Source organism: Sciurus carolinensis, chromosome 4 (assembly GCF_902686445.1).
Source record: "Sciurus carolinensis chromosome 4, mSciCar1.2, whole genome shotgun sequence".
In the NCBI taxonomy this organism is placed as follows: Eukaryota; Metazoa; Chordata; class Mammalia; order Rodentia; family Sciuridae; genus Sciurus; species Sciurus carolinensis.
Window position 1 is genome coordinate 125,444,096 of NC_062216.1, and position 14,871 is coordinate 125,458,966.

The 14,871-nt window shown below is 36.3% G+C and overlaps 1 protein-coding gene across 2 annotated transcripts in view; it reads left to right on the forward strand.

The window, feature by feature from the left end:
* The window catches only part of Helb (DNA helicase B), a 40,490-nt gene that overhangs the window by 16,398 nt on the left and 9,221 nt on the right, over window positions 1-14,871 (forward strand). For both annotated transcript variants that reach the window (XM_047551765.1, XM_047551766.1), the window contains exons 10-11: window positions 977-1,205; window positions 5,784-5,927. In XM_047551765.1, coding sequence (XP_047407721.1) covers window positions 977-1,205; window positions 5,784-5,927 — 373 coding nt within the window. The remainder of the gene's footprint in view (window positions 1-976; window positions 1,206-5,783; window positions 5,928-14,871) is intronic.

Below are 14,871 nucleotides of genomic sequence, written 5' to 3' on the forward strand. Positions count from 1 at the left end.
ATTAAGAAGAAAAATAAGAAATGAAATTTTCCTTTTGATTTCAAGTGTGGTAGCCTTCAGCTTCTGCAAGATGAACATAGGGAGTCAAGGAAGAATTTCTAAAATTATAATGTGTAGTGCTTCCAAGAAACTAAGCAACCTGACGCCTGCAGAGAGTACCTTCATGAATGGCCAGCAGAGAAGCAGGAGTGTAAAAGGGCCACTCTATACATGGGGAACATTAATTCATTTATCTTGTGTTTGCCAACACTTACTCTTTATTCAGTATAGACATCCTAGGGCCATTTAAGGCACAGGAGCTCCTGCCTGCTGAGGAAAGATACACAAAAAGCTGTGTAAGGTAGCCTAATTAGGGGTTAAAAATAAAGGGTTGGGCCCTTTGGGTCCTAGTAATTGTTATCTTAGAAGGTAATTTCACCTTCACATGTATTTAAAAGAAGATACTTTACACAGAATTTCCTTTATCAAGCTGGAATAAGAGTGAATAAGATAATAAAGCTAAAACACCATAGTAACTGGTGTATCACCAATATTTATTCAATTTGCTGCTATTCTAATAGGTGAACATAATTATTTTCATAGAAATATGTGTAAGTGCTCTAAAATCTGAAATAGGATAGTAGTAGGTAGTAAAAGGAGAGGAGAGAAGGAATTTTAAAGACAGAATCAATAAGATTTTTGGTAAATTTTAAAATATAGGAGGGGAAAGAGCATTTACACTAAAATTACTAACTTGAAAAAATTTGCCTAGGAAATGGCATTTACATTTGAGGTGATACAAAAAGCGGATGTAAATTGTCCCATGATAATTGTGAAAATCTGATTTCTTGTTGACCTTTGGAGAATGAAAACAATATAAAGAAAGTGTGGAAATCATTTTGATAATTTAGTCAGTTCTAAGTAGGAGCTAATGTTTAAACAAAATAAAATTGAAATTTTCTAAACTCTGATTATATATTATCATTTTCTAACGCAGAGACCATCAGAAGAGACTCATATTTGGAGTTGGTGATAAAATTTGTTGTACCAGGAATGCATACCTTTCGGAGTTACTTCCTGGAGTTACCTCTGGAAGTCAGCCTGATAATGATCTAGAAGCCAGTGGAGAAGGCTTTGGTGGGACTCCTCATGATTTTCCCAAGAATAAGCCTGACTTTGAAAGTGGTATTCGCCTGTGCAATGGAGAAGTATTTTTCATAACAGGAGTAAGTGTCAGAAAAATAATACCTTTTTACCAATTAGAGCTATATTTTTATTGCTTTATAATTGTAATGTCTGGTTTTAGTGTCGGAATAATGATGGAATAATTGAGAATAATTGAGTTGGAAAGGGCTTCTTTTTATATTTTTCCAGAAGATTTTGTAAGGCCAGATATTTTTCAATAAGTTTAAAGACCTTGAGTAGCAAAACCAATACACAAGTGAGATACGTAGACTTTGCAAAGCATCATGTCCTTAGTTGTACCTTAAATATAGAAACGCTCACTAAATTTGTTTTCATTTTGGAGACCTCTTCTAAACTTGTATTCTTAAAAAGCTGTGAGGATTGATTCCTAAGTATTTTATTTTTTCCGAGGCTATTGTGAATGGGGTAGTTTTCCTAATTATTCTTTCCAAAGATTCATCACTTATGTATAAAAATGTATTAGATTTATGTGCATTGATCTTATATCCTGCTACTTTACTGAATTCACTTATGAGTTCTAAAAGTTTTCTGGTGGAATTTCCTGGTTCCTCTAAGTATATAATCATATCATCAGCAAATAGGGATAGTTTGAGTTCTTCTTTTCCTATTCGTATCCCTTTAATTTCTTTGGTCTGTCTAATTGCTCTGGCTAGAGTTTCAAGGACGATATTGAATAGAAGTGGTGAAAGAGGCATCCCTGCCTTGTTCCAGTTTTTAGGGGGAATGCTTTCAGTTTTTCACCATTTAGAATAATATTGGCCATGGGCTTAGCATAGATGGCCTTTACAATGTTAAGGAATGTTCCCACTGTCCCTATTTTTTCTAGTGTTTTGAGCATGAAGGGATGCTGTATTTTATCGAATGCTTTTTCTGCATCTATTGAAATAATCATGTGATTCTTGACATTAAGTCTGTTGATATGATGAATTATGTTTATTGATTTCTGAACGTTGAGCCAACCTTGCATCCCTGGGATAAAACCCATTTTATCGTGGTGCACTATCTTTTTAATATATTTTTGTATGCAATTCGCTAAAATTTTGTTGAGAATTTTTGCGCCGATGTTCATTAAGGATATTGGTCTGAAATTTTCTTTCCTTGATGTGTCTCTGTCTGGTTTAGGTATCAGGGTGATATTGGCTTCATAGAATGAGTTTGGGAGGGTTCCCTCCTCTTCTATTTCATGGAATACTTTCAGGAGTATTGGAATGAACTCTTCTGTAAAGGTTTTGTAGAACTTGGCTGAGAACCCATCTGGTTCCGGACTTTTCTTTGTTGATAACAAAAGAGGTGAAAGACCTCTACAATGAGAACTACAGAACACTAAAGAAAGAAATTAAAGAAAACCTTAGAAGATGGAAAGATCTCCCAGTATAGGCAGGATAGGCAGAATTAATATTGTCAAAATGGTCATACTACCAAAAGTGCTATACAGATTCAATGCAATTCCAATTAAAATCCCAATGATGTACCTTACAGAAATAGAACAAGCAATCATGAAATTCATCTGGAAGAATAAGAAACCCAGAATAGCTAAAGCAATCCTTAGCAGGAAGAGCGAAGCAGGGGGTATCGCAATACCAGATCTTCAACTATACTACAAAGCAATAGTAACAAAAACAGCATGGTATTGGCACCAAAATAGAAAGGTAGATCAATGGTACAGAATAGAGGACATGGACACAAACCCAAATGAATACAATTTTCTCATACTAGACAAAGGGGCCAAAAATATGCAGTGGAGAAAAGATAGCCTCTTCAACAAATGGTGCTGGGAAGACTGGAAATCCATATGCAACAGAATGAAACTAAACCCCTATCTCTCACCTTTCACAAAACTCAACTCAAAATGGATCAAGGACCTCGGAATCAGACCAGAGACCTTGCATCTTATAGAAGAAAAAGTAGGTCCAAATCTTCAACATGTTGGCTTAGGATCAGACTTCCTTAACAGGACTCCCATAGCACAAGAAATAAAAGCAAGAACCAATAACAGATAGATTCAAACTAAATAGCTTTCTCTCAGCAAAGAAAACTATGAGCAATGTGAAGAGAGAGCCTACAGAGTGGGAGAAAATCTTTGCCACTCATACTTCAGATAGAGCACTAATTTCCAGAATATATAAAGAACTCAAAAAACTCTACACCAAGAAAACAAATAACCCAATCAACAAATGGGCTAAGGAAATGAACAGATACTTCACAGAAGATCTACAAGCAATCTATAGACATATGAAAAAATGTTCAACTTCTCTAGTAATAAGAGAAATGCAAATCAAAACTACCCTAAAATTCCATCTCATCCCAATTAGAATGGCGATTATCAAGAATACAAGCAACAACAGGTGTTGGCGAGGATGTGGGGAGAAAGGTACACTCATACATTGCTGGTGGGGTTGCAAATTAGTGCAGCCACTCTGGAAAGCAGTGTGGAGATTCCTCAGAAAGCTTGGAATGGACCTACCATTTGACCCAGCTATTCCACTCCTCGGCCTATACCCAAAGGACTTCAAATCAGCATACTACAAAGATGCAACTACATCAATGTTCATAGCTACTCAATTCACAATAGCCAGATTGAGGAACCAACCTAGATGCCCTTCAATGGATGAATGGATAAAGAAACTGTGGTATATTTATACAATGAATATTACTCAGAAATAAAGAATAATAAAATTATGGCATTTGCAGGCAAATGGATGAAATTGGAGAATATCATGCTAAGTGAGATAAGCTAATCTCAAAAAACCAAAGGAAGAATGATCTCGCTGATAAGCGGATGATGACTCATAATGGGGGGGAGGGGGCAAGAATGGAGGAAGGAGGGACTGTATAGAGTGAAAAGAGGGGCGAGAGGAGTGGGGGGGAAGGGAAAAAATAACAATGAATCAAACAACATTACCCTATGTAAATGTATGATTACCCAAATGGTATGCCTCTACTTCATGTACAAACAGAGAAACAAGATGTATCCCATTTATTTACAATAAAAATGAATAAAAAAAAAACAAAGCAGGCAGAGTAGCTTTTCCTCTACTGCTTGTAAACCTATTAATAGTCATGTATTCTTCTGATGCTATTTATTACAATGGCATTCTAATGGCTACTAACTTTTAGCCACAGTGTACAGGTGACATGGATGGAAGTTTATCTGGGGTTAGAGATTTGAAAAAGAGTGGAGATCTCAAATGATTAGAAACATTTTGAAAACTAACCAGTTTTAACTGGTTTACAAGAATAGGAGGTTGTTTCCAATGAATGAATACAAGTATTAAACATAGACAATTGCTAAGATCACAGAGAGACAACTAAACATGATGTCCTCCTATAGTCTTACCAGACATTTCCTACATTCTTGATAAAAAGATCAAACATGAGCATCTAGCTTCTGGATCAGACTATCTCTGTTGTTACACTTCTGGAAGAAAGATGACATAGGAGCATGTTGAGCTGTGCCAAGAGCATAAGATCAACAATATCCAGACTGGCAAACTCTACAGGAAAAATGGCCTGAATTTTTTAACAGATAAATTTGTAAGGATACAAAAGAAATGGAAGAGAAAACTATAAACTGAAAGAAATTTAAAATAAATATGAAGTTTTCAAACCATGGTCAAGTCTAAAACTATAATGTACCTTTGTGCAATAAAACTGTTTAAAATGTGAGGACATGATTACCATAAAAGTCAAGATCAGGATTGCTTTTGTGGGGAGAAAGAATTTGTGATTGGGATGAGGCACATGGTTCTGGAACTGACAAAATTTTTTTCTCGACTTGGATGGGACTTGCCTTATAATAATCCATTAAATGATTCATTTCTTTCAAAAAAAAGAAAAGAATGAAGGAAGGAGGGACTTTACAGAGGGAAAAGAGGGGCAGGAGGAGTGGGGGGAAGGGAAAAAATAACAATGAATCAAACAACATTACCCTATGTAAATGTATGATTACACAAATTGTATGCCTCTACTTCATGTACAGAGAAACAACATGTATCCCATTTGTTTACAATAAAAATAAATTTAATAAAAAAGCTGTGAGGAAAAATACTTTGAGAAGTTTCAAGACTTAAAGTTTCTATTTGGTAAAATATTTTGAGTGTGGATATATTCAATTAGGTATACATTTTAAGTCTTTTTTGGGGGGGATGGGTACTAGGGTTTGAACTCATAGGCACTCAACCACGGAGCCACATCCCAGCCCTATTTTGGATTTTATTTAGATACAGGGTCTCACTGAGTTGCTTAGAGCCTCATGAAGTTGCTGAGACTGGCTTTGAACTCTCTGTCCTTTGCCTCAGCCTCCCAAGCCACTGGGATTACAGGCATGTGCCACCATATATGGCCCATTTTAAATATTTAAAAAAATTTTTTTTGGGGGAATCTAACCCAGTGCCTCATGCATGCTAAGCACATGCTCTACCATGGAGCTACACCCCCAGTTCCACCCCAAGTCCCAAGCCTCTTGAAATTCTTAACTGTAATGAATGTACATTCTACTTTACTTTTAAGGTGCTTACATTTCCTGTTCAACCCAAAGAGAATATCTTTACTGTGTGTGTATTTGAAGACATACAGATAATTTTTTGTTTTTGTTGCAGGATGTAACTGATGTAACTTTTGGAAAGAGAAGGTATTTGACCATTAATAACATGGCTGGCTTGGAAGTAACAGTGGATTTTAAAAAACTAATGAAATATTGTCACATAAGACATGCATGGGCAAGAACTATCCACACGTTTCAGGTAAGAGTGGACTTATACAAAGCTACATAGATTACCAAGCCATCGAGAACTTTTCTTTGTTTTCTTTTAAATTTTATTTGCTTTTATTTTTCTTTTTATTATTTTTGCAAGGTTGAGGATTTAAACCAGGGTCTTGCACATGCTGAGAATTCTCTGCCACTGAGCGACATCTCCAGCCCTTGCTTTTATTTTTTTGATTAGAAAACAAAGTGCACAAAAGTACAGAAAACAGTAAACAGATCCTAATGTTTTGCTCTTTTTACTTCAGAGCCCACTTTGTTTTGGGAACTGAAACATGTAGTTAAAGCCTCATCTTTCAGGTCTCCCCTCCCTCCTGCACTCTCCAAGTGACTTGGTGTGGCTCCACGCTGCTCTTATCTTTATTTGAAATTTTATATTTTGTTCATTATGAATGTTTTTCCACCTTATTTTTGATTTCTAAGAATATTACATTAAAATATTACTTATCTTATTGCTGAATTTCTTAGTGCCCCTTGAATTTTGTACCTGTGTAGTCCTGGGCCTGTTTCCCACCTTCCTCTGAAGGGACTTCTGTCCTGTATTTGGTGTATGTTGTTCCATTTTATGCAGAGTAATATGTACATCTTCTCTGTTTCCAAGGTTTAAGCAAATGGTATCATCACATTTCTGTTCTTTTACAACTTGCTTTTCTTTTTTTCTTTCTTTCTTTCTTTCTTTCTTTCTTTTTTCTTTTGTACCAGGGATTAAACCCAGGGGTGCTCAACCACTGAGCCACATTCCCAGCCCTTTTTATATTTTATTTAGACACAGGATCTCACTAAGTTGTTTAGGGCCTTTCTAAGTTGCTAAGGCTGGCTTTTACCTTGTGATCCTCCTGCCTCAGCCTCCTGAGCCTCTGGATTACCCGTGTGTGCCATCACACCTGGCTCCTTTTGCCTTAATCAACTCTGTTGTTGTAGAGTTTACAAAGCACATTTTAACTCTAAAGATGGTTGAGTTTTGACAAGTGTACTTGTGAGGCAACCCCCAATTTAAGGTTTTAAACTTATTTCTGAATAATTGTTAGATTTACAGAAGAGTTGGAAGGATAGCACCGAGTAAGGAAGGATGGTAAGGATGGTAAAATGGTTGCCTCTAAGAGCAGCGTGGAGTACGGATATGCACTGCTACTCTATGTGCTTGCTAGTGTAGACTGCAAATTTGGCTTAATTTTCCTTTTGGTCAAGGTGCCAAAATAAAGAAAGACACAGTTGATTGTGCCTATTACAATTAGTTGATTGTTGGATAAAACAAACCAGTTATTTTATTTTATTTTATTTTTTATTTATTTCTTTTTTTTAGGTTACTTAAGTTGTTTATTTGCATTAAAGAATAATCTTCCAGTTAGTTTACAAACATTGTTGAATTTTTCTTCCATAAATATAAAGATTGCAGATACACTAACAATTTTTTCTTTGAAAAAATAATATATTATGCAACACCTTGTAGTATACAGTTACAATGTATGCATGTGTATATGTGTGTATAAATTTAAATACACACACACACACACACACGCACATACATTTTCTACAATCATGGAATTGGAGAACAATTCTGTTATTTCTTTTCATCTCTGACATTCTCTCATACTGATTTCACTCCTGAAATTTAACTGCCAGATGTGTTCTTAGAAAAATCCATATTGGTTTCCATTACCACCAGAAAACTGACTTTAGGTGAAAATGAATGGGGAAAATGAATTCTGTAATTATGTCATTAAGTCAGCATAAATTATTGCCATTTTGTATTTAAATATGGTTAATTTTTTCTTGCATATATATGACTATATTGAAATGGTTATAAAGTTAAAATATAGCTATTAAATGGCTTCGAACTGATAGAAGAAAATCAAATGAAGTCTTTTTTTTTAAATTTATTTTTATTGTAAACAAATGGGATACTTGTTTCTGTTTGTACATGGAGTAACAGTATACCATTTGCATAATCATACATTTACATAGGGTAATGATGTTTGATTCATCCCGTTATTTTTCTTCCCCCCCACCCCTCCCATCTCTCTTTTCCCTCTACACAGTCCCTCCTTCCTCCATTCTTGCCCCCCTCTCACCCCCCATTATGTGTCAACATCTGCTTATCAGTGAGATCATTCCTCTTTTGGATTTTTGAGATTGGCTTATCTCACTTAGCATGATATTCTCCAATTTCATCCATTTGCCTGCAAATGCCATAATTTTATTATTCTTTATTTCTGAGTAATATTCATTGTATATATATACCACAGTTTCTTTATCCATTCATCCATTGAAGGGCATCTAGGTTGGTTCCACAGTTTGGCTATTGTGAATTGAGCAGCTATGAACATTGTTGTGGCTGTATCTCTGTAGTATGCTGATTTGAAGTCCTTTGGGTATAGGCCGAGGAGTGGAATAGCTGGGTCAAATGGTAGGTCCATTCCAAGCTTTCTGAGGAATCTCCACACTGCTTTCCAGAGTGGCTGCACTAATTTGCAACCCCACCAGCAATGTATGAGTGTACCTTTCTCCCCACATCCTCGCCAACACCTGTTGTTGCTTGTATTCTTGATAATCGCCATTCTAATTGGGATGAGATGGAATTTTAGGGTAGTTTTGATTTGCATTTCTCTTATTACTAAAGATGGTGAACATTTTTTCATATGTCTATAGATTGCTTGTAGATCTTCTTCTGTGAAGTATCTGTTCATTTCCTTAGCCCATTTGTTGATTGGGTTATTTGTATTCTTGGTGTAGAGTTTTTTGAGTTCTTTATATATTCTGGAAATTAGTGCTCTATCTGAAGTATGAGTGGCAAAGATATTCTCCCACTCTGTAGGCTCTCTCTTCACATTGCTCATAGTTTTCTTTGCTGAGAGAAAGCTATTTAGTTTGAATCTATCTGTTATTGATTCTTGCTTTTATTTCTTGTGCTATGGGAGTCCTGTTAAGAAAGTCTGATTCTAAGCCAACAAGTTGAAGATTTGGACCTACTTTTTCTTCTATAAGATACAGGGTCTCTGGTCTGATTTCAAGGTCCTTGATCCATTGTGAGTTGATTTTTGTGCAGGGTGAGAGATGGGGATTTAGTTTCATTCTGTTGCATATGGATTTCCAGTTTTCCCAGCACCATTTGTTGAAGAGGCTATTTTTTCTCCATTGCATATTTTTGGCATCTTTGTCTAGTATGAGAAAATTGTATTTATTTGGGTTTGTGTCCATGTCCTCTATTCTGTACCATTGAACTACCTGTCTATTTTGGTGCCAATACCATGCTGTTTTTGTTACTATTGCTTTGTAGTATAGTTGAAGATCTGGTATTGCGATACCCCCTCTTTCATTCTTCCTGCTATGGATTGCTTTAGCTATTCTGGGTTTCTTATTCTTCCAGATGAATTTCATAATTGCTTGTTCTATTTCTGTAAGGTACATCATTGGGATTCTAATTGGAATTGCATTGAATCTGTATAGCACTTTTGGTAGTATGACCATTTTGACAATATTAATTCTGCCTATCCAAGGACATGGGAGATCTTTCCATCTTCTAAGGTCTTCCTCAATTTCTTTCTTCAATGTTTTGTAGTTTTCATTGTAGAGATCTTTTACCTCTTTGGTTAGATTGATTCCCAAGTATTTTATTTTTTTTTGAAGCTATTGCAAATGGGGTTGTTTTCCTCATTTCCCTTTCAGCTGTTTCGTCGCTTGCGTATAAAATGCTTTAGATTTATGCGTGTTGATTTTATAGCCTGCTATTTTGCTGAATTCATTGATGAGGTCTAGAAGTTTTCTGAAGGAGTTTTTTTGGATCCTGTAAATATAGAATCATGTCATCAGCAAATAGTGACAGCTTAAGTTCCTCTTTTCCTGTTTGTTTTCCTTTAATTCCTTTAGTCTGCCTAATTGCTCTGGCTAGAGTTTCAAGGACAATGTTGAATAGAAGTGGTGAAAGAGGACATCCCTGTCTTGTTCCTGTTTTTAAAGGGAATGGTTTCAGTTTTTCTCCATTAAGAATGATGTTGGCCATGGGCTTAGCATAAATAGCCTTTACAATATTCAGATATGTTCCTACTATCCCTGTTTTTTCTAGTGTTTTGAGCATGAAGGGGTGTTGTATTTTGTCGAATGCTTTTTCTGCGTCAATTGAAATAACTATATGATTCTTATCATTAAGTCTATTGACATGATGGATTATGTTTATTGATTTATGGATGTTCAACCATCCTTGCATTCCAGGGATGAACCCCACTTGATCGTGGTGCACAATTTTCTTAATATGTTTTTGGATACAGTTTGCCAATATTTTGTTAAGGATCTTTGTATCTATATTCATCAAGGATATTGGTCTAAATTTTTCTTTCCTTGATGTATCTTTTCCTGCTTTGGGTATGAGGGTGATATTAGCTTCATAGAATGAGTTCGGTAGGGTACCCTCCTTTTCTATTCCCTGGAATACTTTGAGAAGTATTGGAATGCGTTCTTCTTTGAAGGTCTTATAGAATTTGGCTGAGAATCCGTCTGGTCCTGGGCTTTTCTTGGATGGTAGATTTTTAATGGCTTCTTCTATTTCATTCCTTGATATTGATCTGTTTAAATTGTTTATGTCCTCCTGGTTCAGTTTGGGAGGAGCATATGTCTCTAGAAATTTATCAATGTCTTCGGTAGTTTCTATTTTGTTGGAATACAGATTTTCAAAGTAGCTTCTCATTATGTTCTGTATCTCAGTGGTGTCTGTCATGATATTTCCTTTTGCATCATGTATTTTAGTAATTTGAGTCTTCTCTCTCCTTCTCTTTGTTAGTGTGGCTAAGGGTTTATCTATTTTGTTTACTTTCTCAAAGAACCAAATTTTGTTTTGTCAATTTTTTGAATTTTTTCTTTTGTTTCAATTTCATTGATTTCAGCTCTGATTTTAATTATTTCCTGTCTTCTACTACTTTTGCTGTTATTCTGTTCTTCTTTTTCTAGGGTTTTGAGCTGTAATGTTAGGTCATTTAGTTGTTGACTTTTCATTCTTTTCTGGAATGCCCTCCATGCAATGAATTTTCCTCTTAGTACCTCTTTCATAGTGTCCCAGAGATTTTGATATGTTTTATCGTCATTCTCATTGACCTCTAAGAATTTTTTTATCTCCTCCCTGATGTTTTTTGTTATCCATGTTTCATTCAGTAGCATATTATTTAGTCTCCAGGTGTTGGAGTAATTTCTGTTTTTTATTTTGTCATTGATTTCTACTCTAGTCCATTATGATCTGATAGAACACAAGGCAGTATCTCTGTTTTTTGCATTTCCTAAGGGCAGCTTTGTGGCATAACATATGGTCTATTTTTGAGAAGGTTCCATGTGCTGCTGAGAAGAAAGTGAATCCACTCATTGATGGATGGAATATTCTATATATGTCTATTAAGTCTAGGTTATTGATTGTGTTATTGAGTTCTATGGTTTCTTTGGTTGGATTTTGTTTGGAAGATCTATCTAGTGGTGACAGCGGTGCGTTAAAGTCACCCAGAATTATTGTGTTATGGTCTATGTGATTCCTGAAATTGAGAAGGATTTGTTTGATGTAAGGGGATGCACCATTGTTTGGGGCATAAACATTTAATATCGTTATGTTTTCCTGATTTATGGTTCCCTTAAGCAGTATGAAATGTCCTTCTTTATCCCTTCTGACTAACTTTGGCTTGAAGTCCACTTTATCTGATATAAGGATGGAAACCCCCGCTTTTTTACTGAGTCCATGTGCGTGGTAGGTTTTTTCCCATCCTTTCACCTTTAGTCTGTGGATGTTTTTTTCTATGAGATGAGTCTCTTGCAGGCAGCATATTGTTGGGTCTTTCTTTTTAATCCATTCTGCCAGTCTATGTCTTTTAATTGATGAGTTTAGGCCATTAACGTTCAGGGTTATTATTGAGATATGATTTGTATTCCCAGTCATTTGGCTTATTTTTGTTTTTAAGTTGGTTTGGTTTCTCCTTTGAGTGGTTTTTCTCTAAGTTAGTTCCTCCCTTTGCTGACCTCCATTGTTGTTTTTCATTTCCTCCTCATGGAATATTTTGTTGAGAACATTCTGTAGTGCAGGCTTTCTATTTGTCAATTCTTTTAACTTTTGTTTATCATGGAATGATTTTATTTCATCTTCAACTCTGAAGGTTAGTTTTGCTGGGTATAGGATTCTTGGTTGGCAACCATGTTCTTTCAGAGCTTGAAATATGTTGGTCCAGCCCTTCTAGCTTTTAGAGTCTGGGTTGAGAAGTCGGCTGCTATCTGTATTGGTCTCCCCCTATATGTAATCTGATGCTTTTCTCTCGTGGCCTTCAAAATCCTATCTTTATTTTGAATGTTAGGCATTTTCATTATAATGTGCCTTGGTGTGGATCTGTTGTGATTTTGTGCATTTGGTGTTCTGTAAGCCTCTTGTATTTGATTTTCCATTTCATTCTTCAGGTTTGGGAAATTTTCTGGTATTATTTCATCGAAAAGGTTGTTCATTCCTTTGGTTTGTATCTCTGTGCCTTCCTCAATATCAATAATTCTTAAATTTGGTCTTTTCATGAAGTCCCATAGTTCTTGGAGATTCTGTTCATGATTTCTTACCATCTTCTCTGTTTGGGCAACTTTATTTTCAAGATTAAATATTTTGTCTCCAGTGTCTGAGGTTCTGTCTTCCAAGTGGTCTAGTCTTTTGGTGATGCTTTCCATTGAGTTTTTTATTTGGTTTATTGTTTCCTTCATTTCAAGGATTTCCGTTTGGTTTTATTTTGAGAATCTCTATCTCTTTGTTGAAATGATCTTTTGCTTCCTGCAGGTAGTCTTTCAGTTTATTGGTATTATCATTCATTGCCTGCATTTGCTCTCTTATCTCATCCTTTGCTTCGCGAATCATCTTAATCATGTATAATCTGAAGTCCTTTTCTGACATTTCTTCTAACACACTGTCATTGAATTCTATTAATATAGAATCTAGATTTGTTTGGATCATTTTCTTCCCTTGTTTTTTCATGTTGTTTATGTGTCTTCCCTTCTAGCAGTGCAGATCTGGGGTATTGCAGATTTCCCCCTATAGGCTTATAGTGGCCCTATAGGTTTACAAAACCCTTTCTTTAAGGGGAGATCAATATTAGCAGTGCCCAAATCAGACACTATGCAATCCTAGACCAAATAGGCCCTATGAGGACAATAACAAAATTGTCATAGTAAACAGAATGAGTTCAAATATTATCTTCGGTAAAACAAACAGATTTGCAATAAGGTCTGCAGTTTCTAATGGAGGACAAAGAAGATGCAGAGGGATGTAGAATGTGGCTGTTAATGGGATAAGAAAAGAATATACAGAAGTTCTAGAAAATTGAAAGAGTGAGAGTGTAATCAAAAGAAATTGGATATTAGCATGCAAAAAAGGGAGAAAGAGACTCTGAGGGAACTGGTAAACAAAAGGAAAAGAGAGCAAGAAAAGTAAAGAAATAAAAACTTAAATTTTTTTAAAAGGAGAAAAAAGAAAATCTACAGTATAACATTCATATACTAATGAAACCTCCAAGTGTTCAGTCGCCTGATGCATGAGAGGTACCTGACAATGAGCTCCAGCAGGCGTCGCAGGATGGGATTTGCCCCACCCAAAGATCGGAGCTCCGGCTTCCAGGATTATCCAAGATGGCCGCTCTGGCTTCGAAATGTGTTGGCAAATGGGGAGCTGCAGCTCAGGGGTGGACGTGGTCAGCTGGAGGTCCCGGAGGTGGGATGCGGTTGGTCCAGCAGGGGTCCTGGAGGTCCGGAGTGTTTGGTGTGGTTGTGGGATCCTGGAAGCTGGGTCCAATCAGTCGGTCTGGGGTCCCGGTGATAGGGCGCAGTCAGTTGGTCTGGGGGTCCTGGCGGCAGGGAGCAGTCAGTCGATGTGAGGGCCCGAGGCAGGGAGTGATCGGTCAGGCTGAGGGGTCCTGGAAAGGGGGCTCAGTCAGTCCGGCCAGGGGTCCTACGGGGCCTGGCTGTTGTCTCAAAATGGTGGCAGCCACGTGTAATCAAACTGCAGGTACTGTAACAGTCCAAACCCGTTATTTTAAATGCCAATATTCCTGACCCTGAGATCCTGGAGAGATTTCTCCCATGGATCTTCCTTATGGGATATTTCATTTTAGAAATTCTGTCCATTAATTTGGGAAAATTTTCATCTTTAAGATTTTTTTTCCTCCCGTTCATCTATTCTCTCTCTGATTTCTAGTATGTGCATATTGGACTTCTAAAACTATTTACCTTAATACCTTATCAAATGATCATTTTGCCCTGTTTTCTTAAAGAGTCCCTAAAATTTATATTCTTGTTATTTTGTTGGATTTCTGAACAAATGCAGAGTGAAGGGGTCTTTATTATTATTGGGTTGAGTTTAAAGTAGTTCCATTTAAAGATATTTGTTGAGTTCAGCTCTGTTCTTGGTGCTTAGCATATGTCATTATATGAAACAGACAAAGATCTCTGCCATTATGAAGGTTATACTTGGTGGGAAAAGGAATAGAGACAGACACAATCATAAAACAACACAATAAAAACAAGCAAAAAAAAACAAACCCCTATATATAGCTTGAATATCCCTGATCTGAAAATCCAAAATCAGAAATTCTCAAAAATATGAAACTTTTTGAGTACTGATCAGATTTTTAAAAAAATAGAGGATTTCTTTTAATCATTTCAGATTTCAGGTTTTCAGATTAGGACTGCTCAACCAATCATGTTTGTACAAATATTCCAAAATCTGAAAACCTCCAAAATCTGAAATACTTGTGGATGCAAGCATTGTGGATAGGGAATCCTCCACCTGTATTGTTAGAAGGTAGAAAAAAGGTGGGTGTGGGAGCAGTTGTGATTTTAAGTAGGTGATCAACACAGACCTTGTCAAGAAGGTAGTGCTTGGCCAGGGTTTTGAAGGAGGTAATTAGTTAACCATGCAGGTGCGTCTAGGA